The sequence below is a fragment of the Anolis sagrei genome, chromosome 2 (assembly GCF_037176765.1).
Source record: "Anolis sagrei isolate rAnoSag1 chromosome 2, rAnoSag1.mat, whole genome shotgun sequence".
Classification (NCBI taxonomy): Eukaryota; Metazoa; Chordata; class Lepidosauria; order Squamata; family Dactyloidae; genus Anolis; species Anolis sagrei.
Genome location: NC_090022.1, coordinates 164625136 through 164652241, shown reverse-complemented (window position 1 = coordinate 164652241; position 27106 = coordinate 164625136). Strand labels below are relative to the sequence as shown.

At 43.8% G+C, this 27106-nt stretch overlaps 1 protein-coding gene across 3 annotated transcripts in view; it reads left to right on the top strand.

The window, feature by feature from the left end:
- The window catches only part of RASAL3 (RAS protein activator like 3), an 81665-nt gene extending 79068 nt beyond the window's left edge, over positions 1-2597 (top strand). For all 3 annotated transcript variants that reach the window (XM_060763537.2, XM_060763536.2, XM_060763538.2), the window contains exon 19: positions 871-2597. In XM_060763537.2, the coding sequence (XP_060619520.2) occupies positions 871-1026 (156 nt within the window). In that variant the 3' untranslated portion in view covers positions 1027-2597. The remainder of the gene's footprint in view (positions 1-870) is intronic.
- The last annotated feature ends 24509 nt before the right edge of the window (positions 2598-27106 follow it).

Sequence of the window (27106 nt, the reverse complement as noted above, 5' to 3'; positions counted from 1 at the left end):
GATGATGATGATGATGATGATGATGATGGTGGTGGTGGTGGTGGTGGTTCTGGCAGCCCAAGAACAAGCCATTAGAACAAATTCCATCAAAGCCAGAATTGAAAAGTCAACAACAGATCCCAAGTGTAGACTCTGTAAGGAAGCATATGAAACAATAGATCACATCCTCAGCTACTGCAAGAAGATTGCGCAGACAGACTACAAGCAGAGGCATAACACCGTTGCTCAGAAGATTCATTGGAATCTGTGCCTCAAATCCCATCTGCCTGCGACAAAGAACTGGTGGGATCACAAGCCTGAAAAAGTTACAGAAAATGAACACGTCAAACTCCTCTGGGACGTCTGAATTCAGACAGTTTTGGAGCACAATACCCCTGACCTCACAATTATGTTAAAAAACAGAGTGTGGATCATCGATGTTGCAATCCCGGGCAACAGCAGCATTGAAGAGAAACAACTGGAAAAGCTGACACGATATGAGGATTAAAAAATCCAACTGCAAAGACTCTGGCACAAACCAGTAAAGATGGTCCCAATGGTGACCCCTGTTTTCAAAATGCCCCAAACCTAATATACTAATATACAAACCTAGTATACTAATATACTAAGCCACATCTGGGTGTTTGGTGATGGCTAGATAGTTGCTTGCCTGAACATTCACCCATCAGTATGTGTATTCATGTTTAACAATGAAAGATGCAGGGGATATTTTCCCCTTAAATCCCCTCTCCCACCCACCCCAATGCCACCCTATTACTCCCCCGTAGTATTTTTTATGTACTCTTATTATTAAAACTTAATGATATACATAAAAAACAAAGAAAGATGCAGGGGTTTAAGCAGCCAAATCTCAACTGTCTTACCTTTCAGGAACACCGTCTGTCTGGAATGGAGAGGGACCACGACCAGCTTCTTCGTGCTGTAAGCCAGATGCTGGGCCATCAAGGGAAGTCGTCCAATTCACTGCAGCGACCACTCTCAGGACCGGTGTGGGTGAACAGGACTGAGAATGGGGATGAGACCTAGCTCAGCTTTCTTCGGATCTCGACTTGCAAAGCTGTATTTCCTCTGGTGCCTTTGTAAAAATCAGCTAAACCAGGAGAAGCTCTTTTGCCTTGCAGATGTAAAGGATGACCTCCCCTTCAAGCCCTCTAAGAGTGACTCTGGTGGGTGCAGTGTGTTGTGGTGCAGCTCTGTTCTTCTAGCCTCTGTGCCTTTCACCTTCTGCTTAGTTTCCAATTCAGAATGGTTATTTCTTCTAGAACATCCCTGCTTGAGAGTTTGCTCCTTTCTTTTGCATAGTGGCTCTGCTGCTTTGCCCCACAGGGACTACAGCATCTTTTTCTTTGATGAAATCTACATTTCCTTTGATGAAATAATACATTTTCTCTTCCTTTTCCCCCTCAACATTTTCTTCTTGCAAGTGAACCTCAAAATACAGGTATTAATGTCAAGGGCACCTCTCTGTGATCTCCATGTGATGGACAGTGGTCTGATTTGAGGAGCAAACTCGTGGTGGGTGAAGGAGATGACTCCCTGGCCCTGCCAACAATTCCTCTTCCATTGCTATACATTGCTGCTTCTTGCTGAAATATAGTCACTTGCTGAGGAAGTTCCTTGGGTGACAGATGCTGAGGGAATCAGATTTGTGCAGATTGAGATTGTGCACAATTCACCTCCCTTTCTCTTTTGCGCTCTAGCTCAGATCCATCTTCCACTTTTTGTATATTTTTGTGTTATGTGGTCAAGGCTCCTTCCTAACCAGACCCGTAGCCAGGGAAGGTTTGAGGGGCTTCACCTCCCCCCCAAAATTCTCAGGGTGGTCTGCGAGAAGGTCTTACTGGTACATTATTTAAACTTTTATGTTTATTTATATCATGATCTGATCACCATGCTCAATATCACTTTCAAAGTGATGGCATTCGCCTTTAAGGCCTTGCATGGCCTGGGGCCGATGAACCTGAGGGACCACCTCACCCCCTACCAACCACAGAGATCCCTCCGTTCTGAGGACCAAGATTTGTTGGAAATTCCCAGTGTCAAGACCTTGCGTCTAACAGCAACCAGATGCAGAGCCTTTACAGCAGTGGCACCATCGCTCTGGAATACTCTGCCACCTGAAGTCCGTGCCTTATCAGCTTTCCACAGGGCATGTAAGACATATGTGTTTCAAAAGGCCTTTGATCTTGATAATTGTTTTAAATTGTTTTTTAAATTGTGTTAGATTTTAGCCTGTTCTTGTAAGCTGCTCCGAGCCCCAGGGGAGTGGCGGCATATAAGTTAGAATAATAAATAAATAAATAAATAAATAAATAAATAAATAAATAAATAAAATAAGGATGATAAAACATCAAAACATCTGGGCTTCCCCTGGTTAATGTCCTTGCAGACAGCCAATTCTCTCACACCAGAAGCAACTTGCAGTTTCTCAAGTCGCTCCTGACATGACAAAAAATATATGAAATGGCCCACAAACTGAGATGTCCTATGGATTTCCTATGTTAAACCTTGTTCCCTGAACCGACCTTTGCCTTTTAATCACTCATTTTCTCAATAGCCACAGCAATAACACCAAAAGGTAGTGTGTTGGTTTTAAATGTTTTAAATGTCATATTTTAGTACTACTGATGTGTTTTAGCAGAAATTGGAAATTAAGATTAAAAACTAAGAAATTGCTTTATTATATTTTATTTATTTATTTACTATGCTTATATACTGCTGTATCTCAAGCCCGAGGGCGACTCACAGCGGTTCACAAACAGTAAAGACAATAAAAACAGCAATGGTTCAATACAACAATGACAATTAATTTACACATTTTCCATTAATAACTAATAAGCAATCCCAATACACAGTTATTACAAAAACCCCATCCCCAATCGCCTCATCATCCATGTATGATCCAAGTTCGTCGTCCATTGTTCCGTTCCTATGTTCAATTACCAGATTGCACTAAATTACTCAAACGCCTGCACAAACATCCAGGTCTTCAACTTTCTACGGAATGCCATGAGAGATGGTGCCAACCTAATGTCTGTAGGAAGGGCGTTCCACAGCCGAGGAGCCACCACCGAGAAGGCCCTATCTCTCGTCCCCGCCAACCGTGCCTGGGAGGCCGGCGGGATCGAGAGCAGGGCCTCCCCGGAAGATCTCAAAGTCCTGGTGGGTTCATAGGCCGAGATGCAGTCAGATAGGTATCTTGGGCCGGAACCGTTTAGGCTTTATAGGCCAATACCAACACCTTGAATTGAGCCCGGTAGCAAATTGGCAGCCAGTGGAGCTGGTGCAACAGGGGGGTTGCGTGCTCCCTGCGCTCTGCTCCTGTTAGAATCATGGCTGCCGCGCGTTGGACTAATTGCAGCTTCTGGGCCGTCTTCAGGGGCAGCCCCACGTAGAGAGCGTTGCAGTAGTCTAGGCGGGATGTGACAAGAGCGTGGACTACCGTGGCCAAGTCAGACTTCCCAAGGTACGGGCGCAGCTCTTTCTTTTGCCTTTCTTTGGGTGGGCTCAAATCTGGATTTTTTTTCCCCGACTGCTGCTATGTATATAATTCTGGTAAACAGACCACCCCTTTGATGTAGTTTCCAGAGCAAGGAAGTGGACTAAAATATGTGTGGTTGAGGAACATCAGAGTATGGCCTAAGGGTTTGGCTATGTAAAAAGGGAGCAACAGTTAGCAAAATACTATAAAAACTATTATAATCAATGCTGGAAATTCAGGAAGGAAATCAGATCCTACTATCATATATGGTGGGGCTGTAAAATAATCAAAAAGTATTGGAAAACAATTCACAAACACACACAGGGTATCATTAAAATTACCTATTCAATATAATAGACTATGAAATGGAACAAACAGAGACAAAATTTTATTTTATTTGACAACCGCGGCACGAACAATAATTGCACAGAAATTGAGAGAGAAATAATCTCCCACAATAGAGGACTGGTTTATTAAAATAGCTGATTATATGAATATGGACTCATTGACACAACTACTAAAAGATCAGAACAAAACAAGTAAAACAGATTGGAAATTACTGAGAGGGTACCTACAGGAGAGAAAAAAAGAATCTAAATAAGTAAAAGGGAGTGGACAAATAGAAAAAAAATCCCTGAGACAATTGGGTAATGAAACTCAAAGAAAGAAATGCTAACCAGGAAGAATACCTCCCTACAGAATCGACTGGAAGAGCAAAATCCTCGACCACCCCCCCTCCCCGCCAGCCCATCCCCTCCCATTCCTCCCATAGTCAATCACTAACCCCCCCCCCCACACACACACACACACACCAACAACAACTACCAATCCCATACTATCCTATTTTCCTACTTTCCTATATACCAGGAATGTTCCCCCTCTTTTTAATGTACTAAAAAAAGCTTTAATAAAAATATATTTTTAAAAAGAGAACATATGACAATTCTGTGTGCTCGGTCAGACCCAAGGTCAGCTTTTTCTTCATATAAATACCATATGAACAGATGATGACATGAGAACAATTGCTCCTGCCTGTGTGTAGCTGCTATGGATACTGAAAGGCAACTATATGCATCCTTACCATCATCAACACTATTAGTATTATTAAGTTTATCTCTGCCTCACCAATTTTTGCCCTATTTCAATCCAAAATGCATTATGATCCCTCATAAACACAGAACTCATATCCATGGTTCACTTAGCATGGTCTCTAGGAATTTACTAGGTCCTTCTTCGCCACTCTATGATATGCTTCCCCTAAAAGCTACTGTAATATTTTATTGGAATACTTAGCAAATTCCAAGAGAAGATATCTCTCTATGAAGCCTTAGTAACTACAACTCCCAAATGTCAAGGCCTATTTTCCCCAAATTCCATCTGTGTTCATGTTGGGGCAAATGGAATATTCATGCCAAGTTTGGTCCAGATCCATCATTGTTTGAGTCCACAGTGCTCTCTGGATGTAGGTGAACTACAACTCCCAAACTCAAGGTCAATGCTCACCAAACCAAGTATTTTCTGTTGGTCATGGGAGTCCCATGTGCCACGTTTGGTTCAATTCCATCATTGGTGGAGTTCAGAATGCTCTTTGATTGTAGGTTAACTATAAATCCCAGGAACTACAACTCTCAAATGACAAAATCAATTTTTTTGGGTGGTGGTCACTCCTTAGGTTAGTAGGTGTCGTTTGGCGAAATTTGGGAGCAATTCGTCCAGTGGTTTTTGAGTTATGTTAATCCCACAAACGAACATTACATTTTTATTTATATAGACTAGGAATGAAAATAAATAAGGTCATTTAATGGCATTTGGTCACATCTTCAGTTTTATGTAACTGCGGTTCTGCTGGGACTATCTCCCCTGTAGGTCTTTATTGTACAATGGAGTTCAATCATGTGAAGATTAATATTAAGATCAAAGATGCAGTCTGGAGGATATCTGCACTCATGTCCTGTTTATGGGTTCTTGAAGACAACTGTTGTATCTTTTGGAATAACATGTCGGACTATATGAGCTTTGAGACAGATTAATCTGGCCCCCTAGTACTTATATGAGAGACTACCAAGGAATACCAGGTGCTGTCGATTGTATTTCAAAAGAAAGTCTTGGCAAAGCCACCTCTGAGTATACCTTGCCAAAGAAAACTGTATAAATTAATGGGGGTCATCTTTGACAGGCAAGTTGTATGCGCGCACACACACACATATACATATTCCCACAAAGCAAGGAATGCTGTGCTTTCCTACACCGAATGTAGGCAACCCCATCAATTTCATATCATTTACATTGTTGTTGTTCATTCGTTCAGTCGTCTCCGACTCTTCGTGACCTCATGGACCAGCCCACGCCAGAGCTCCCTTGTCGGCCGTCACCACCCCCAGCTCCTTCAAGGTCAGTCCAGTCCCTTCAAGCATGCCATCCATCCATCTTGCCCTTGGTCGGCCCCTCTTCCTTTTGCTTTCCACTTTCCCCAGCATAATTGTCTTCTCTAGGCTTTGCTGTCTCCTCATGATGTGGCCAAAGTACTTCAGCTTTGTCTCTAGTATCCTTCCCTCCAATGATCAGTCGGGCTTTATTTCCTAGAGGATGGACTGGTTGGATCTTCTCGCAGTCCAAGGCCCTCTCAGAACTTTCCTCCAACACCACAGCTCAAAAGCATCGATCTTCCTTTGCTCAGCCTTTCCTAAGGTCCAGCTCTCACATCCGTAGGTTACTACAGGGAAGACCATGGCTTTGACTAGGCGGATCTTTGTTGCCAGTGTGATGTCTCTGCTCTTTACTATTTTATCGAGACTGGACATTGCTCTCCTCCCAAGAAGTAAGCGTCTTCTGATTTCCTGGCCACAGTCTGCATCTGCCGTAATCTTTGCGCCTAGAAATACAAAATCTGTCACGGCCTCCACATTTTCTCCCTCTATTTTCCAGTTGTCAATCATTCTTGTTGCCATAATCTTGGTTTTTTTGACGTTTAGCTGCAACCCGGCTTCTGCGCTTTCTTCTTTCACCTTGATTAGAAGGCTCCTCAGCTCCTCCTCGCTTTCGGCCATCAGAGTGGTGTCATCTGCATATCTGAGGTTGTTAATGTTTCTTCCAGCAATTTTCACCCCAGCTTTGCATTCCTCAAGCCCCGCACATTGCATGATGTGTTCTGCATACAAGTTAAAAAGGTTGGGTGAGAGTATGCAGCCTTGCCATACGCCTTTCCCAATCTTGAACCAGTCTGTTGTTCCATGGTTAGTTCTGACTGTTGCTACTTGGTCCTTGTACAGATTCCTCAGGAGAGAGACAAGGTGGCTTGGTATGCCCATCCCACCAAGAACTTGCCACAATTTATTATGATCCACACAGTCAAAGGCTTTAGAATAGTCATTTACATAGACAAAGAATATTCAGAGGTGGTTTTCCCAGTTCCATCGTGAACCAGATCATGTGAATTGATTTCTGAACGCCAGGGGGAAACCACCTTCTTGCTAGTTCTCATAAAGACAGTGGCTGTCCTTAGTTTTGGGAACCCTTCGTTTCACATCCTGTTTAGAAAACGCTCAACAGTTTTGCCTTGTTGAGAACGCTGAGGAATAAATCTGATCTTTTTATAAGATCACTAGCCGTCCCCTGCCATGCGTTGCTGTGGCCCAGTCTGGTGATCTGGAAAATAAAGTAATGGGAAAGTTTTGGTTTCTAATATATGTAACTTCTTTATGCTTGTGGGTAAACAGTATTTCTTGCTATTTCTTTGTCAGTGTTGATGTGAAGATTGTCTAGTTTGCCTTCTCTGGGACATGCAACATATTATTGTCCTTTTTAGGGGTCCCTTTCAATCTATGATACTATATCTGTGTGTGTATGTGTATGTGTGTGTGTGTGTGGCGCAGTGGGTTAAAGCACTGAGCTGCTGAGCTTGTTGATCGAAAGGTCGCAGGTTCGATTCTGGGGAGCGACGTGAGCTTTCGCTGTCAGCCCTAGCTTCTGCCAACCTAGCAGTTCGAAAACATGCAAATGTGAGTAGATCAATAGGTACCGGTCCGGCAGGAAGGTAACGGCGCTCCATGCAGTCATGCCGGCCACATGACCTTGGAGGTGTCTACGGACAACGCTGGCTCTTCGGCTTAGAAATGGAGATGAGCACCACACCCCAGAGTCAGACATGACTGAACTTAATGTCAGGGGACTAACTTTACCTTTACCTTTATGTGAATCATATCTATCTATATCTATGTCTGGATGGCTCTTTGTCAGGACGACTTTGATTACATTTTCTTGCCCTGGTGAACGGAGTTGGACTGGATGGCCTTAGGTATTTTCTGTTGGTCATGCCGGTTCTATATGGGATTTGCCCCAATTCTGTCGTTGGTGGGGTTCAGAATGCTCTTTGATTGTAAGTGAACTATAAATCCCAGTAACCACAACTCCCAAATGTCAAGGTCTGTTTTCCCCAAACTCCATATGTGTTCATATTTGGGCATATGGAATATTCATGCCAAGTTTGGTCCAGATCTATCATTGTTTGAGTCACTGGATGTAGTTGAACTACAACTCCCAAACCCAAGGTCAAAGCCCACAAACCCTTCTGTGTGCCACATTTGGTTCAATTCCATCATTGCTGGAGTTCAGAATGATCTTTGATTGTAGGTTAACTATAAATCTCAGCAACTACAACTTCCAAATGACAAAATCAATATTTTTGAGTGATGGTCACTTGTTGGCCTGATAGGTGTCATGTGTCCAAATTTGGTGTCAATTCATCCAGTGGTTTCTGAGTTATGTTAATCCCAAAAACAAGCATTACATTTTTATTTATATAGATGAGGATCTTTGAATGAGGAAAGAGAGCATAGCTTTTATCTCCTCTCCATCTTTGTAAGAAAAGGACAGGATCTCCTGAGGCATTCCTCAAAATGAATATTAAGAAGAGTTCTTAAAACTGGTGGACATCCCTTCCAGTTGAGAGTCAACAAAGGCCCATTTGTTTTTGTTCAAAGAAACCAGCTGCCAACATAGAATTAATTTTCACATGACAGACTATGGGAGATTCATAGAGTCATAGAATCATAGAGTTGGAAGAGACCTCCGCCATCCAGTCCAACCTCTTGCCAAGAAGCAGGAAAACTGCATTCAAAGCACCCCCAAGTGTCCTGTCACGCGCTGAGTCTATAGCAATTGGCTTTTGAACAGGATGTGCTCTTTGTGCCCAGCGGGAAGCTGGGTGCTTCAGCTGGGAGGCTGTAAGGATTTTCCTATACAAAAGTCTTTAGAAGCTTGAAAAGTTTAACAAGGTCCTTTATTATGGCTTAGGTCTTCAACAAAACAATCAAATACTTCTCAGATCTTCAACAGGTCAAACAAGTACTTAAAGGCTTTGAATCAACTGGTGGCTTTGTTAATCTTGTCCACAAGGGACAGGCAACTGGCTTCGTGAACTGTTTCTTTAACTGTTTCTTTTCTTTAAGAGGAAAAGCCTTTTTAATCCCTCCTTGGGCAATCTGTATTTAGGCTTTGCTGGCGTGGGGCCCCTACACCTGGTTCCAATTTGCGTTATAGCTACCGTGAGAGGTCCTTATCAGGCCAAAGTCTCTGTGTACATTCTCCAGCTGGAGTCCTTTGGAACTGCTTTACCCCGGAATTTCTGTTTCCCCCGGATGCTGTGAGAAATGAAGCTTGTCTACAGATGGAGCTGGTCCACGTCCTGTAGCTAAGCCTTTCACTATAAGACTGAACTAAAAATGGTTCCCTTTCCCTCACAGAGCCCTGGAAAAAGGGGCGGAACCAAAACTTAACAATGATAGACAGGTCATTGGCCCTATAATTGCAAACCAAGGGAAGCCATCTTACTGCAAAATGCATGGAACCTTGGAATATATGCAAACACTCAATAGAAAGAAAATGAAGCTGAAGCTCCTGGTTAGAGCCGTACCAGCACACCAAGAGATGGCCATCCAGGCTCTGTTTAAAAGCTTTCAAAGAAGGAGCTTCCACCACACTCCAGGGCAGAGAGTTCCACTGCTGAACAGCTCTCACAGTCAGGAAGTTCTTCCTAATGTTCAGATGGAATCTCCTTTCTTGTAGTTTGAAGCCATTGTTCTGTGTCCTAGTCTCCAGGGCAGCAGAAAACAAACTTGATCCCTTCTCCCTGAGACTTCCTCTCACATATTTATGCATGGCTATCATGTCTCCTCTCAGACTTCTCTTCTTCAGACTAAACATGCCCAGCTCTTTAAGCCACTCCTCATAGGGCTTGTTATCCAGACCCTTGTTCATTTTAGCCTCCCTCCCCTGAACACATTCCAGCTTGTCAATATCTCTTTTCATATTAGTTGGAATCACTCCATAGCACATAGAAGAGGAGTGTTGAAGTCACCTCCACCTTATTTTTCCTGAGTTTCTTGCTCCTTTTCCTTTTCTCTCTTAGACACTGGCTGCGATAGCGAACTAGTGTGGGGTAGTGCTTTTGGTAAGTGGTTTCAGCTAACTGCGAAAAGCAGGTTTGAGTCCTGTGTGCTTTACTAATTCCAATGAGGCAGAGTCAAGACACAAACCAGTTTTGAAGGCAACAGAAGTTTATTCAATCTTCCAAGATAGGTTGTCAGTACAGAGTCTGCTCTTGAAAAGAAGTGACATTAAGCATACAGGGAGGTACCGGACATTTTATGCACTTTGACAGCCATTCAGAATACCCGTGCCTTCCCCTTCCAGCCTGATTTCAATCCAGCCTCCTTTTGGCTGGGGAACCTTCTTGATGTCATTGGATGGAGGTGGTTCCTTCATGGCAGGAAAAGGGAACAGCTGTGGTTGGTAGGTGTAAAGTCCAAGTCGGTTTAAAGATCCACCCCCATGAGGGGTATGAGTCCAGGAATATATTAATGCATAATCCAAATAATTCCATAATTGATTTAAAGTCCAGTCCATGTAAATACAAAGAGCTAGTTCAGAAAACACAAAAAGGCACTGGGATTGTGGCGCAACTGACTGGGAATCTGCTGCATTAAGAAAAAGATCACATCAGACAGGCCCCAACTTTGGCAGTCTTTAGGAGGAGCTTGAAGACGTGGCTGTTCCAGTGTGCCTTCCCGGAATAATTGATTCCATAGCACTTTGTCCTCCAAAGCACTTTACATTTTTTAGGTCTGCTTATATGCCCTTCCACAAACGCCACTATCACCTTCTCGTCCATGTCCCAGCATTACTTCCCATTTTAATTTTACATTTGGCCTTCCCACTGTTTTAATTGTGTGTTGTCTTATTGATAATGTTGTATATTTTTATTTATTATTTATTTATTTACGACATTTATATGCCGCCCTTCTCACCCCGAAGGGGACTCAGAGTGGCTTACAAGTCATAAGTACATACAACATACTACATTTTATTGTCTGTGTTTTATTTTAATTTGCTTGTACTGTTGTTATTGCTTGTATTGTTGTATACGGGCTCGGGCTCATGTAAGCCGCACCGAGTCCCTTGGGGAGATGGTAGCGGGGTACAAATAAAGTGTTATTATTATTATTATTATTACTGACCGAAAGGTCATGAGTTCGAAGCCAGCCTGGGTTGGAGTGAGCTCCAGACCAAAATTGTGTAGCTTGTTGTCGACCTTTGCAACCCGAAAGACAGTTGCATCTGTCAAGTAGGAAAATAAGGTACCACCTTAAAGTGTGGGGAGGCTAGTTTAACTGATTTAAGAGGCCATAAAAATCTCCAGGAAATATGCAAAGAATGAGGAAATACTTCATCAGTGTCCCAAACGGACAGTGAAGCAACAGCTCCCCTGGTGGCCAGAAGCTGGAGTGTTAAATAGCCTCTGTGTGTCTGTCTATATATGTTATGTGTCTATGGCATTGAATGTTTGCCATGTATATGTACATTGTAATCCACCCTGAGTCCCCTGAGGGGTGAGAAGGGCAGAATAGAAATACTATAAATAAATAAATAAATAAATAAATAAATAAATAATGATTAGGGCCCCATCCACACAGCTGTATAAAATCCACACTGAACTGGATTATATGGCAGTGGGGACACAAATAATCCAGTTTAAAGAAGATATTGTGGATTATCTTTCTTGGGATTTTTTGGATTACATGACTGTGTGGAAGGGCCCTAAGAGACACTCTGGTGAAGAAGAAAGCTGGTTCCATCCTCAGCGAGTCTGCTCCGATCTCAGCAATAGAGGCCAGGAGGTTTTCCAGTTCATGATAGCGAACTTATGAATGAGGAGAGGTTTTTACAATGGAAGGGAGTTGTGGTTTACATTAACACAATGGGAATCCCACCAATGAGGCTTGTATACATTAACCAGTTTAGTCCGTTTCCTGTCCCCAGACATGAGATTAAGCAAGACAGATCTATTCATTTGCAGTTCTAGCAGAGGCGGCCCTGAGTAATTTTCAATGGTAAGCAAACAGTATTCCCCCCCCCCCCCAACCAATCATTGATATATATTTTCTGTTCGTCATGGGCGTTCTGTGTGCCATATTTGGTTCAATTCCATCATTGGTGGAGTTCAGAATGCTCTTTGATTGTAGGTGAACTATACATCCCAGTAACTACAACTCACATATGTCAAGGTCTATTTTCCCCCAAGAGCGCCTCAAGAGCGCCCCTGGGCAAAATCAACTATACTGCGAATGCTTACTTTGCGTAATGGGTTGAGCCACCCCTGAGTTCTAGTTACACTTTAAGGGTCTGATTTCATTTGATTCAATTTCATATAATGTATACAATTTCATAAAAAGCAGAGCAGCACTTCACAATTGCAGAATTTAATAATAATAATAATAATAATAATAATAATAATAATAGTAATAATAAATGTAGATTCTGCAAAGAAGCAGAAGGAACAATTGATCACATCCTCAGCTGCTGCAAGAAGATTGCACAGACAGACTACAAGCAGAGGCATAACACCGTTGCTCAGATGATTCATTGGAACTTGTGCCACAAATACCATCTGCCTGCAACAAAGAACTGGTGAGATCACAAGCCGGAAAACGTTACAGAGAATGAACCCGTCAAACTCCTCTGGGACTTCTGGATTCAGACAGAAAGAGTTTTGGAGCACAATCGTGTTAAAAACAAAGTATGGATCATCGATGTCGCAATTCCAAGTGACAGCCGGATTGCAGAGAAACAACTGGAAAAGCTGGCACGATATGAGGATTTAAAAATCGAACTGCAAAGACTGTGGCACAAATCAGTAAAGGTGGTCCCAGTAGTGATCGGCACACTGGGTGCAGTGCCTAAAGACCTTGGCTTGCACTTAAACATAATCGGCGCTGACAAGATTACCATTTGCCAGGTGCAGAAGGCCACCTTACTGGGATCTGCACACATTATTCGCCGATACATCACACAGTCTTAGACACTTGGGAAGTGTCTGAAATGTGATCCAATTCAACAGCCAGCAGAGTGTCTGCTGGGGACACATCTTGTTGTGTTTCAAATAATAATAATAATAATAATAATAATAATAATAATAATAGAGTGTCTGCTGTGGACTCATCTTTTGTTTCAAATAATAATAATAATAATAATAATAATAATAAATGTTTAATTTATCTCTATTTGTTTGCGTTTTATCAAAGGTGGGATGGCAACTTTTTAATAACAGTTTGAGCATTGGACTACAGCATAGGTTCAAATCTCCACTTGCCAGAAATCCATTTGGGTAAGCCACACTCTGTCTCAGAGGAAAGCAAAGGCAAAGCCTCTATGAACAATTTTTTTCAAGAAAATCCCAACATAGGCCAAAAGTGGTTAGAAAGCCCAAAACAACCACAAACTGCTTGCGATACTGGAGAAAAACCAGAATAGGAACCAAATCAGCTGAGAGTGAGGGGAAAAGTAGGGAATTTACAGTACCAGATTTTGCTGAAAGCTAAATAAAAATTGAAACCCCCTTGTTTGCCTAATGCATGGTTGAGAAACCTTTTCAAAAAGGGAATGCAGCAGGAAGGGAAAATAGACTGGGGCCCCATTTACACAGCAGATAGTATCTTAACAGTACATCCAACTATAGGTAAATAGGTGGTGTATCTTTTCTGGCCATGCTGCAGGAAGTGGGAGGCTGTGTCACTTAAAGATAGGTTATGGGGGTCAGACTAGGGATGGTATAGAGCTGGAATTTAGGGGTCTTTGCCAGGAGGCAGAGACCAATCAGACTCATCAAAGAGTTCGTTGACCTGGCGAGGCAGAGAAGCACCCAATATTTTTCCCTGATTTTCCCAATAAAAGGTCTCACCAAGTTGAAGGAAGCGCCACCGAGGTTTATTAGCGGTTCAGCTGAAAAGGATGCAAAGCAGCAATCATTCACCAAGCAGAGCATGTGGTTACAGAAATAAATGGCATTTTTATAGAAAATACAGAGTGGTGGGTTTCAATTCTCCCCGCTCCCCGCCTGGCTGAAAAGTGATTGGCTGATGCCCCAACAGCTGGGCGGAGCCTCTGCCGCCCTCTGAGTGCGTGGGCCAATCAGAAGGCTCCTGCCACTTTGGCGCGTTGGTGAATCAGGAGGGAGGGAGGTGGGACAAAGGAATACAATGCATTCTTGAGTGGATTATGGAAACTCAGGAAATGTCCAAATTCCTGGCGAATCCTAGAAAGGCCTGCAAGCCAGGCTAGTCTATTGTCCTGTGATGGGTGGCAATAAACATAATCCGGGTTTTCTTTAACAGCACAGACAGGGGAACAATGGGGGCAAACTTAGGTGGATGTATTTAGTGAGAGGCTGAATGGGTGACAGGTTGGGAGGGGGAAACTTTTCGAGGGTTTCCCCTTATCCCATGGAGATATGATTAAGAGTTTGCTAATTGGTGACTTCCTTGGCGGCCAAGTACTTCCGAAGCCAAAGAATATCACCTTTTGTCACTGATAAGAGTTCTTTGTGATGGCTAATCTCTGCCCCTCCAGGATCAGTGCAACTTCCTTACACATTTTTCCTCAAAGAGATGGGAAGGGGGCAAAAAGGGTCAGGGCTAGGTCAAATATAGAAATACAGGAGAAATTATGAAAATATAGAAATCATAATACAGAGAGTAAACCCAACTACCCTCCCCCAGTGTCCACAAAGGGAAATATATCCATGAGGGGGAAAGAGAGTCCCTTGTTTGTGAGATGGGGGACCATCAGGAGCCCAGGTGTGTCTCAGATGGAAAAATTCAAATTCTTTTGTGGCATGATTTTCAGTAATAAATTGGTTATCTTCTACTGTAAACATATGAAAATAGGACACAAAGCCTTGATTAAATGATACACACCAAATTGACCAAGGCTTAACCCTTATTATCCAGTCTGGTGTCCTTGCCCTTAGCAAACTATAAGTTACTATCTCTAATGGGAGGGGGGGGTCATATTCGACTTCAGGGATTTATTTATCGAGTCATCAGCAACCAGTCAGTTATATTACATTTCTAACAGAACAAAGCAAACAAACAGACAAAATACAAAAATACAGAATACAAAATGTGTGAGTTTGGTAGTTGATTAAATGTCCTTTGACCAATATCTGGCCACTTGGAGTGTGCTTCTGGTGTTGCTGCAAGAAGGTCCTCCATGATGCATGTGGCAGGGCTCAGGTTGCATTGCAGCAGGTAGTCAGTGGTTTGCTCTTCTCCACACTCGCATGTTGTGGATTCCACTTTGTAGCCCCATTTCTGAAGGTTGGCTCTGCATCTCGTGGTGCCAGAACGCAGTCTGTTCAGCACCTTCCAAGTTGCCCAGTCCTCTGTGTGCCCAGAGGGGAGTCTCTCATTTGGTATCAGCCATTGGTTGAGGTTCTGGGTTTGAGCATGCCACTTTTGGACTCTCGCTTGCTGAGGTGTTCCATCGAGTGTCTCTGTAGATCTTAGAAAACTATTTCTAGATTTAAGTCGTTGACGTGCTGGCTGATACCCAAACAGGGGATGAGCTGGAGATGTCTCTGCCTTGGCTGCTACTTCCCGGCGGATGTCAGGTGGTGCAATGCCGGCTAAGCAGTGTAATTTCTCCAGTGGTGTAGGGCGCAGACACCCCGTGATAATGCGGCATGTCTCATTAAGAGCCACATCCACTGTTTTAGTGTGGTGAGATCTATTCCACACTGGGCATGCATACTCAGCAGCAGAGTAGCACAGCACAAGGGCAGATGTCTTCACTGTATCTGGTTGTGATCCCCAGTTTGTGCCAGTCAGCTTTCGTATGATATTGTTTCTAGCACCCACTTTTTGCTTGATGTTCAGGCAGTGCTTCTTGTAGGTAAGAGCATGGTCCAGAGTGACTCCCAGGTATTTGGGTGCGCTGCAATGCTCCAGTGGGATTCCTTCCCAGGTAATCCTCAGAGCTCAGGATGTTTCTCTGTTCTTGAGATGAAAGGCACATGTCTGTGTTTTAGATAGGTTGGGGATCAGCTGGTTTTCCCTGTAATAGGCTGTAAGAGCACCTAGAGCTACGGAAAGCTTCTGTTCTACCATCTCAAAGCTCCCTGCTTGAGCAGTAATGGCACGATCATCAGCATAGATGAAACTCTCTGTCCCTTCTGGCAGTGGCTGGTCATTTGTGTAGATGTTGAACATGGATGGAGCAAGCACGCTCCCCTGAGGCAGGCCGTTCTTCTGTTTCCGCCATCTGCTTCTCTGGTCCTGGAACTCAACAACAAAGCTCCTGTTTTGTAGCAGGTTTCCTATGAGGCCAGTGAGACGGTAGTCCTTTGTGATATTATATATTTTTCTCAGGAGGAGGTGGTGGTTCACAGTGTCATAGGCTGCTGACAGGTCTATGAAGACCGCTCCTGTGATCTGCTGCCTTTCAAAGCCGTCTTCTATGTGCTGAGTCAGGTCATTGTAATAACTGTAAACACACAGTTAGTATTATGAGAATGATGTGAGAAGTAAATAAGTGTGGGAAGAGGAAGCCGTCTCCACTTCTGCTTCCTTTTCTTCTCTTTGAGGCATATTCTGAATATCAAATTCAACCTACAGTTGAAAGTCCCTAAAGTTCTTGTAGTGGTTCTAGGCTACATTTCTCAGAAGACAGACAGGAACAAAAGGGAGACACTTGACAGTCAAAAAGGAACAAAGGGAATGGGGGGGGGGGGGGGGGGGGAACATACCATCAGTACTATGAGAATTATGTGAGAAATAAGCTTGGAAATACACAGCAGTCCCCCCTCCTCCCCCCCTCTTGAAAAGGAAGGCCTTGAATTATTCTTTATCATACCCAACACATTTCTTAAACACAATCTGTTTGTGAAGCCTTCTTAAAACATAAGAAAACGTATCAATACATAATCTCAAAAATGCAACCCATTACAAGAAATATTTAAAATCTCGTCTTCAGGGGCTACATACTCTGGATTCCTATTGTTGATGTACAGGGTTAGTCAAAATGCATAGGCCAATAAGCCATTCAATTGAATGGCTTATTGGCCTATGCATTTTGACTAACCCTGTATAACAGGATAAACTGTGCTTATACCTGTGTTTAAAGATTTGAATGCAAGGAGATACACAGTTCCTTGTAATAGCGAGCCAGCCAGGAGCCCCTGCCTTGAAGCCGATCTGACCTGCAGCAGGGAGTTCCGCAGTTCTCCGTTGCCTGCTTGGGCCAACATCAATAGAAATTTGGCCACAGCAGCAGCTTCAACCAAAGACTCCTTTTCTGCCTTGCATTCTTCCCCTCAACCTAACATTGTAATCAACCCCCCAATAAAATATCAATTAATTGTAACCTTTGAACTCTCCATAGCAGGCATGTAGCCGGGGGGGGGGGGTTGAGGGGCTTCAGCCCCCCCCCCCCCCCCCCCCCGAAATTCTCATGGTGGTTCGCGAAAAAGCCTTACTGGTGCATTATTTAAACTGTTATGTTTATTCATATCATGATCTGATCACCATACTCAATATATCCCATATGCATGGGGGTATTGGGGTAATGATACAAAAGGTTTGCTAGGGTAGACCCTCTTTCACTCAGACTCAGCCCCCCCCCCAAAACTCAGCCCTCCTCGAACCCCCCCCCCCCCCCCGAAAAAAGCCCCCACCCCCCGAATCAAAATCCTGGCTATGGGCCTGCTCCATAGTGATATATTGTGTCTGTTAACTGGCTCTGACTTTCTCAAGCATGAACCTTTCCTTTCCCAAGCCACCGCCAGTTGCGGGCTCGCCCGGGATGCTTTCTTGGCGTCCCGGAGAGGCCAAAGCTGCACTCCTTTGAACCATGGATACCGAAACCCTTCGGGTCCCCATATCCATGAGTCAACGGACGGCTCCAAAATCGGTGCCATTCTTCTCCTGGGCAGATTCTAAGACTAATGGTTATTCCGCTTTTGCTCCGCTAACTTCTCCGCCCCAGGAATAACCCCTTTTGCCCCTAAAAACGTAATGTGGAGCCCAGCTGGCTCCCTGCTGCCACAACATCACTGCTGCCATCTCGTTGATGCCTGAAGAGCCTGTTGACCTGGGGAACTTGCTGCGGCCACCCCTAGGGACCTCCAGGAAGCCAACGGGCCATCCCAGTTCATGACAAGATGGGATCTACAGTTTCTCCATTTTCCAACGTGGAGCTCGACCTCCAGCGCTGGCAGTCATCTCATCGCATCTTGTGCGCCAGCTGCGCCCGTACCTTGGAAAGTCGGATCTGGCCACAGTGGTCCACGCTCTTGTTACATCCCGATTAGATTACTGCAACGCACTCTACGTGGGGTTGCCTTTGAAGACTGCTCGGAAACTCCATCTAGTCCAGCGGGAGGCAGCCAGATTACTCACCAGGGCGTCATACTGGGAGCATACCACCCCCTGTTGTGTCAGCTCCACTGGCTGCCGATCCAGTTTCGAGCACAATTCAAGGTGCTGGTTTTGCCCTACAAAACCCTATACGGTTCCGGCCCAGTGTATCTGTCCGAACGGATCTCCCTCTACGTCCCACCCCGGAGCCTAAGATCCTCTGGGGAGGTCCTCCTCTCGACCCCGCCTCTATCACAAGTGAGATTGGCGGGGACGAGGAGCAGGGCCTTCTCGGTGGTGGCCCCCCACCTGTTGAATTCACTCCCTGGGGAAATTAGATCTGCAACATCGCTCCTTTCTTTCAGGAAAAAACTAAAAACATGGATCTGGGACCAGGCATTTGGACAAGCGGGCAGATAAAGAAAGAACTTCGATGATGACTAGGAAATGATTAACGGATTGGATCTATGGAACTCTGGAAAACGAAACACTGATTATAAGAATGACTTTTATATAATGTTTTATATGATGTGTTATGTACTGGTTGTTGACTGTTTTAATTGTGATAACTGTTTTAATTATGTTTTTGTATATTATGTGTAATTTGTATAGGCATCGAATTCTGCCTTTTCTGTAAGCCGCCCTGAGTCCCCCTTCGAGGGTTGAGAAGGGTGGGGTAAAAGTACCAGAAATAAATAAATAAATAAATAAGGACTCAATGGACTCCAGGGCACCTTCCCCAACTTGCTCCCATGGATTCTACAACTTTAAACAACTTTTGTCAACTTTTAAGAACTTTTGAAAACTTTTTGGAACTTTTCCTTCTTTCAAGCCTCATGGACTCCCTTTCTATGATTATAGGGTTTTATGATTTCATAACTTTAAACTCTCTATGAACTCTGGTGTGTGGGATGGGTCAATATCACTCTCCCTTTCCCTTTTCCCCATGTATACCTTATGAGCCCCATGTATGTATCTGTGTATAAAAATAATATGGGAAGCCACCTTTTCGTAACCCCAGCATGACAAAACCTTGGGAAATTCATTCCTATTTCCTGAGATGAATTCCCCATTAACTTAAGGATTCCAACAAAGACTCACTGTGGACTCAAACAACGATGGATCTGGACCAAACTCTACATGAATACGCAATATGCCCAAATGTGAAAACTGGTGGAGTTTGGGGAAAATAGAATCTTGACATTTGGGAGTTGTAGTTGCTGGGATTCATAGTTCACCTACAATCAAAGAGCATTCAGAACCCCACCAACGATGGAATTGAACCAAACTTGGCACACAGAAATCCCATGACCAACAGAAAATACTTAAGGCCATCCAGTCCAACTCTCTTCACCAGGGCAAGAAAATGTAATCAGAGCCCTCCTGACAAAGAGCCATCCAGTCATAAATAGATAGATATGATTTTCACACACACACAGATATAGTATCATAGATTTGAGAGAGACCCTTAAAGAAGGACTATGATATGTTGCATATTCTAGAGTAGGCAAATCAGACACTCTCCACATCAACACTGACAAAGAAACAACAAGAAATACTGTTTACTCACAAGCATAAAGGAATTACGTATATTAGAAACCAACACTTTCTCATTACTTTATTTTCCAGATCACCAGACTGGGCCACAGCAATGTGTGGCAAGGGACAGCTAGTATATATAGTATATATATATATATATATATATATATATATCAGTTAAGTTTCCTAGGGCCCTTTCAGACAGGCCCTATATCCCAGGATCTGATCCCAGGTTTTCTGTTTACCAATGATTAACTGGCAGTGCTGAGTCATATAATCCAGTTTAAAGCAGAAAACCTGGGATCAGATCTTGGGATATAGGGCCTGTTTGAAAGGGCCCTAGGAAACTGTTTGGAAGGGCTCTTAGAAGAACCAGTGGAGTAGTTATTTGAGTAATGGCAGTCTAGAGTTCAAATTCTCGGACAGGAAATCCATTGGGTGACACTGGGTTGTTGTAGGTTTTCCGGGCTATATGGCCATGTTCTAGAGGCATTTCCTCCTGACGTTTCGCCTGCATCTATGGCAAGCATCCTCAGAGGTAGTGAGGGTGTCACCATTGGGTGACACACTCTCAGCCTCAGAGGAAGGCAAAAGCACACTCCCCTCTGAATAAAGCTTTCCAAGGAAACCCTAGGGTCACCATCAATGGGAAATGACTTGCAACTACACAACAAAACATACCCCCTCCCTCTTTCCCCTCTCCCTGGGATGACTTCATAGAAGCATGTAGCCACGCCCACCGGCCAATCAGGGAGAGACAGCCTTCCTCCTGCCGTGGCCCCGCCCCCCAGAGGGCATTCCACGCGTTCTCTGCATATTTCCGCCTTTCTCCCCTTCCCACCGCGTCCTCCACTCCTGCAGCCAATCGGCTTGCAGGAGGGGCGGAGTCACAAAGTGGTCCGATTGAGCCTCTGGGGGCCAGCGACGGACCAATCGCTGAGCCCGGGGGCGGGGCGATAGTGGCCTTTGTCCCTTGGCTGTGGCTGAGTGCTCCTCTCCTCTGCTGATAGGGCTGAATGAGGACATGGATATCTGATAAGAATTATGCTAATGCGATTTTCAAATGTTTTCAAACTTTGTTACATAGTGTTATCAGGATTCAGAAACTGGATTATGTGGCAGTGCAGATGAGACAATGTTTTTAATTCTTAATTTAATTATTTAATTTAATTTGTAATTTAATTTAATTTTTAATTTAATTTTTAAATTAAATTAACCTTTTAATTTAATTTTAAAATTAAAATTAATTAAAATTTTAATTAATTTTTAAATTAAAATTAATTAAAATTTTAATTTAATTTTTTAATTTAATTAAAATTTAATTTAATTTTTAAATTTAATTTTAATTTTAATTTAATGAATGTTTTTAAGCAGAGGCTGGATGGCCATCTGTCGGGAGTGTTTTAATTGTGTCTTCCAGCCTTGCAAAAAGGGGTTGGGTTGGATCTTTTCCAAGCTCTATGATTCTGTGAACAGTAAGAATTCTGCACCCCTATAACTTTCCCCAAATTTCAGATATTTAAGGCATTGAGATTAGTTCACATCTATATTCCTACTAGCTGTACCCGCCACGCGTTGCTGTGGCCAACCTTCCCTCCCTCTTTCTCTCCTTTCTCTTTTCCTTCCCTTTTTTTCTTTCCTTCTCTCCTTTCTTTCCTTCTCTTCCTCTTCCTTTTCTTCCCCCTTTTCTTTCCATTCTTCTTTCTCCCCATCTTTCTTCTCTACCTATTCTTGGACTGCAGCTCGCAGCAGTCCTCCTGATCGATCTGTCTACCTACCTATTTATCTCTATCTAATCTTGCTATCTGGAGGATTGATTGGAGTTGCAGTCCAGGAATAGGAAATTGGAAATATGCAGGGATTGGGATGCTCTCAAATAAATCACACCTGGAATATTGTGTCCAGTTCTGGGCACCACGATTCAAGAGAGATATTGACAAGCTGGAATGTGTCCAGAGGAGGGTGACTAAAATGATCAAGGGTATGGAGAACAAGCCCTATGAGGAGCGGCTTAAGGAGCTGGGCATGTTTAGCCTGAAGAAGAGAAGGCTGAGAGGAGACATGATAAATATGTGAGAGGAAGCCACAGGGAGGAGGGAGCAAGCTTGTTTTCTGCTTCCTTGGAGACTAGGACGCGAAACAATGGCTTCAAACTACAAGAGAGGAGATTCCATCTGAACATGAGGAAGAACTTCTGACTGTGAGAGCCGTTCAGCAGTGGAACTCTCTGCCCCAGAGTGTGGTGGAGGCTCCTTCTTTGGAAGCTTTTAAACAGAGGCTGGATGGCCATCTGTCAGGGGTGATTTGAATGCAATATTCCTGCTTCTTGGCAGGGAGTTGGACTGGATGGCCCATGAGGTCTCTTCCAGCTCTTTGATTCTATGATTCTATGAAATGTAAAGAGAAGAAAGCTTGCATCTTGGAAGCAGTGCATTTGGATCATCCCCCTCTCCTAAAGGGCCTGGTCTACGGGATGCTGGGAGCTGTAGTCCGGAAGCAAGTGTGGATAATATGCAATTGTGTGTTTAGTTTGCTGGGAGAGTCGTTTTTGTGCGCGTGTTGTAGCGACCTTTTGCTTTTTTGGCTTTTTAAGTCCCTTCTGTGTTTTTCAGGGTTTTTATGAGTGATGGTCATTCATTAGCCTGATAGGTGTATTGTGTCCAAATTTGGTGTCAATTCGTCCAGTGGTTTTTGAGTTATGTTAATCCCACAAACGAACATTACATTTTTATTTATATAGATTTGCTGAGTTATCATTTCTTAGGTATATTGCATTGCTTCCATAGTCTTCCTAAGTACCCGACTGCTATCTCGAAGTACCTCAATGCTAGATGTTTGTGCATTAGAGAAAAAAAGTTCATGCTGGGCAAGATTCTTTGGAGCAAGATTTTTGCCCTCACCCCCATAGCATTCCCTGCTCACATTCTTCTTTCCTGAAAGGGCAAAGTTGGAATGCAATTTCAGGTCTTGCCAGAAACAGAGGGGGGGGGGGGGGGGATAGCTACACTTTGTCTTCTCTATATCTCTCGCTTGTAGACAACAGATATAACCAGCCTGGATTGGACATCAGTTCCCAGAAACTCGAGCAAATCACCACTGGCAGCAAGATTCTGGTGGTTGCAATCCAAAAAAATCCCCTGCCCCTCCCAAGCCTTTCCAAGCTGCCCAGCAATTATTTGGGTTAGCTGGGAACTCATCCTGAACAGGTCAGAGCAGTAGGTATTTAGTTCAATATTGTGCTATATTTTATGCAGTCATTTGCCATCTACACTGCAGAATTAGCAATGTTTTGACCATTTTTAACTGACATGGCTCAGTGCTATGCAATTGAAAACATAGCACCAGGAGTGCACCCACACTATAGAATTAATGCAGTTTTCTGCCATGGCTCAGTGCAATGCAATCACAGAAGTTGTAGTATGTTTTGTTTTTTTTGTCATGTCAGGAGCGACTTGAGAAATTGCAAGTCGCTTCTGATGTGAGAGAATTGGCCGTCTGCAAGGATGTTGCCCAGAGGACGCCTGGATGTTTTGATGTTTTTACCATCCTTGTGGGAGGCTTTTCTCATGTCCCCGCATGAGGAGCTGGAGCTGATAGAGGGAGCTCATCTGCGCTCTCCCTGGATTCGAACCTGCGACCTGTCAGTCTTCAGTCCTGCACCACTGGGGGATCCAAATTGTAGTATTGAGAGGCACCAGCACTCTTGGGCAGAGGGGGCTGAAAACCTTGCAAAACTACAACTCCTTTGATTCAAATGCAGCTAAAGTGGCAGCAAACTGCATTAATGTATTGTCGAAGGCTTTCATGGCTGGAATCACTGGGGTGTTGTAGGTTTTTTCGGGCTATATGGCCATGTTGTAGAGGCATTCTCTCGTGATGTTTCGCCTGCATCTATGGCAAGCATCCTCAGATGTGGTGAGGTCTGTTGGAACTAGGAAAATGGGTTTATATATGTGGAATGACCAGGGTGGGACAAAGAACTCTTGTCTGTTGGAGCTAGGTGTGAATGTTTCAACTGACCACCTTGATTAACATTTGATGGCCTGGCAGTTGTTTGATGTGGCTTGTTAGTGCCTGGGGCAATCTTTTGTTGAGAGGTGATTAGATGTCCCTGATTGTTTCCTCTCTGCTGTTTTGCTGTTGTAATTTTAGAGGGTTTTTTTTAATACTGATAGCCAGATTTTGTTCATTTTCATGGTTTCCTCCTTTCTGTTGAAATTGTCCACATGCTTATGGATTTCAGTGGCTTCTCTATGTAGTCTGACATGGTGGGTGTGAGAGTGCTCCAGCATTTCTGTGTTCTCAAATAATATGCTGTATCCCGGTTGGTTCATCAATGGAGGAAACCATGAAAATGAACAAAATCTGGCTACCAGTATTGAGCTTGTTAGTGCCTGGGGCAATCTTTTGTTGAGAGGTGATTAGATGTCCCTGATTGTTTTCTCTCTCTGTTGTTTTCCTGTTGTAATTTTAAGAGTTTTTTAATACTGGGAGCCAGATTTTGTTCATTAATTTGTGCATTAATTCTACAGTGTGGATGCACTTCTATGTTTTCTTTAGGAGTAGAAATTTCCTCCTTTCATAGGAAATGCCATGGACTAAAGCAGGTTGGGATCCCATCTATGCTAAATGTATGTTTTTCCACAAGACCTCAGAATGCAAAATCTAGTTTGGTGTGGCATTAACAGGATCCACTCTCACAACCACCACGTCAGACTACACAGAGAAGCCATTGAAATACACAAGCATGTGGACAACTTCAACAGAAAGGAGGAAAGCATGAGAATGAACAAAATCTGGCTACCAGTATTAAAAAAACTCTAAAATTGCAACAGCTCAACAACAGAGAGGAAGCAGGCAGGGACATCTTTTACCTCTCAACAAAAGATTGCCCCAGGCGCAGTCAGGCCATTGTATGCTAATCAAGGTGGTCAGTTGAAACATTCACACCTAGCTCCAGCAGACAAGAGTCCTTTGTCTCACCTTGGTCATTCCACAGATATATAAACCCTTTTTCCTAGTTCCAACAGACCTCACTACCTCTGAGGATGCTTGCCAAAATGCAGGCGAAACGTCAGGAGAGAAACCTCTAGACCATGGCCATACAGCCCGAAAAGACCTACAACAACCCAGGATCCACATTATGAATTGCATATGGTTAAAAATTTAATTTATCCATATTGTATTGAATTTTCTTCCAACTGCCAGCACAACTAGGCTGATACCTAAATTTGTCATGCACTGTTGTGCTTCAGGCAGCAAACTATCTTGGGTCAGTGGACTACATCTGAAGTAGCAAAATTCTTTGGAACTTTAAAAAAATAAAGGCATGTAGAAGGTGGATTCATATTCCTCTACGTTGATCTATGCTTTTGATAACATACTTCTGCTTTATCTTATCCACAGTGGAAAAGTCCAAGAAACAGTCATCAAAGCATTGCAGCATATTTCAGTTATGCCCTGCACATGTTGCAAAACAAAAGACTTCTGTGCACAAAGGCCACGAATGAGCCCTTGCAACAGCTGCCCGGGAGCAAAGGGGATGGGACCAGTTTGGAGTAGGCCAGGAGGTATCGCCTCCATTATTATCCTACTTTAGAGCTGGGGGATCGTATAGTTTTGATGGTGGTAATAATAAATGGATTATCTAGAAGAAAAGCCACCCCCTTCCTATCATATCCCTTGCGGGTAATGTGCTCGGTGTTACTGGGCTGGACTACAAGAGCCAAAGGGAAGTCATATCATGGGCGATCACTCATGGCCGAGTGTGATTGTCTTCCAGAAGTAGTAGACCAACTCTTTTGGGGTGCATCTACACCAGGCATGGGCAAACTGGCCCTCCAGGTATTTTGGACTTCAACTCCCACAATTGCTAATAACCGGTAAACTGGCTGCGATTTCCAGAAGTTGAAGTCCAACACCTGTAGGGCCGCAGTTTGCCTGTGCCTGATCTATACTGTAGAATTAATGCAATTTGACACCACTTCACTGAGGCAGAGTGAAGAGAGAGGGGGCCACGGGACAGTTCCACCTTGTCTCCTGTGCTGTGTTAATATTATAATATAATGTAATATATTGTATATACGAGGGGTATTTTTTAAGTAAGGTCCGTTGGAACATAAGTACACAACGAAAGTTTATTTCGAAAAAGTAAATTTATTTTCAGAAAGTACATACTTCACTCTATTTTTGGACATAGTTGCCAAGTTTGTTCAAACACTTATTTATTTATTTATTTACCTTACTTATATACCGCTGTTCTCAGCCCGAAGGCGACTCACAGTGGTTCACAACAAATACGAACAGCAAAAATTCAGTGCTACAGTATAAAAACAGTTAACAACCTAACACATTACACAATTAATAAACAGTCACTACAATACCCATTCACTGTCGTCTCGTCATCAAAAACATGTTCCAGATTCGTCATCCATTGTTCCATTCCAGTGTTCATTAACCAATCATTGCACTAAATATTCGAACGCCTGCTCAAACAGCCAGGTCTTCACTTTTTTGCGGAATACCATTAGAGATGGTGCTAGTCTAATGTCCGTAGGAAGGGCGTTCCACAGCCGAGGAGCCACCACCGAGAAGGCCCTATCCCTCGTCCCCGCCAGCCGTGCTTGAGAAGCAGGCGGGATCGAGAGCAGGGTCTCCCCGGAAGATATCAAAGTCCTGGTGGGTTCATAGGCAGAGATGCGGTCGGATAGGTAGCTTGGGCCGGAACCGTTTAGGGCTTTAAAGGCCAACGGCAGCACTTTGAATTGAGCCCGGTAGCAGATCCGTAGCCAGTGGAGTTGGCGCAACAGGGGGGTTGTATGCTCCCTGCGCTCCGCTCCTGTTAGTATCATGGCTGCCGAGCGTTGGACTAGTTGGAGCTTCCGAGCTGTCTTCAAAGGCAATCCCACGTAGAGCGTTGCAGTAGTCTAAACGGGATGTAACCAGAGCGTGGACTACCGTGGCCAAGTCAGACTTCCCAAGGTACGGGCGCAGCTGGCCCACAAGCTTTAGCTGTGCAAATGCTCCCCTGGTCACTGCCGAAACCTGGGGTTCCAGGCTCAGCGATGAGTCCAGACCCAAGCTGCGAACCTGCGTCTTCAGGGGGAGTGCGATCCCATCCAACACAGGCTGTAACCCTATACCCTGTTCGGCCTTGCGACTGACCAGGAGTACCTCTGTCTTGTCTGGATTCAATTTCAATTTGTTCGCCCTCATCCAGACCGTCACAGCGGCCAAGCACCGGTTCAGGACCTGGACAGCCTCCTTAGTAGCAGGTGGAAAGGAGTGACAGAGTTGGACATCATCTGCGTACAGATGACACCGTACCCCGAGGTATCATACCTCTGAACCAATTTTAAAATACCCTCTTCATAAAAACTTGCCACCTGCTCCGATAACC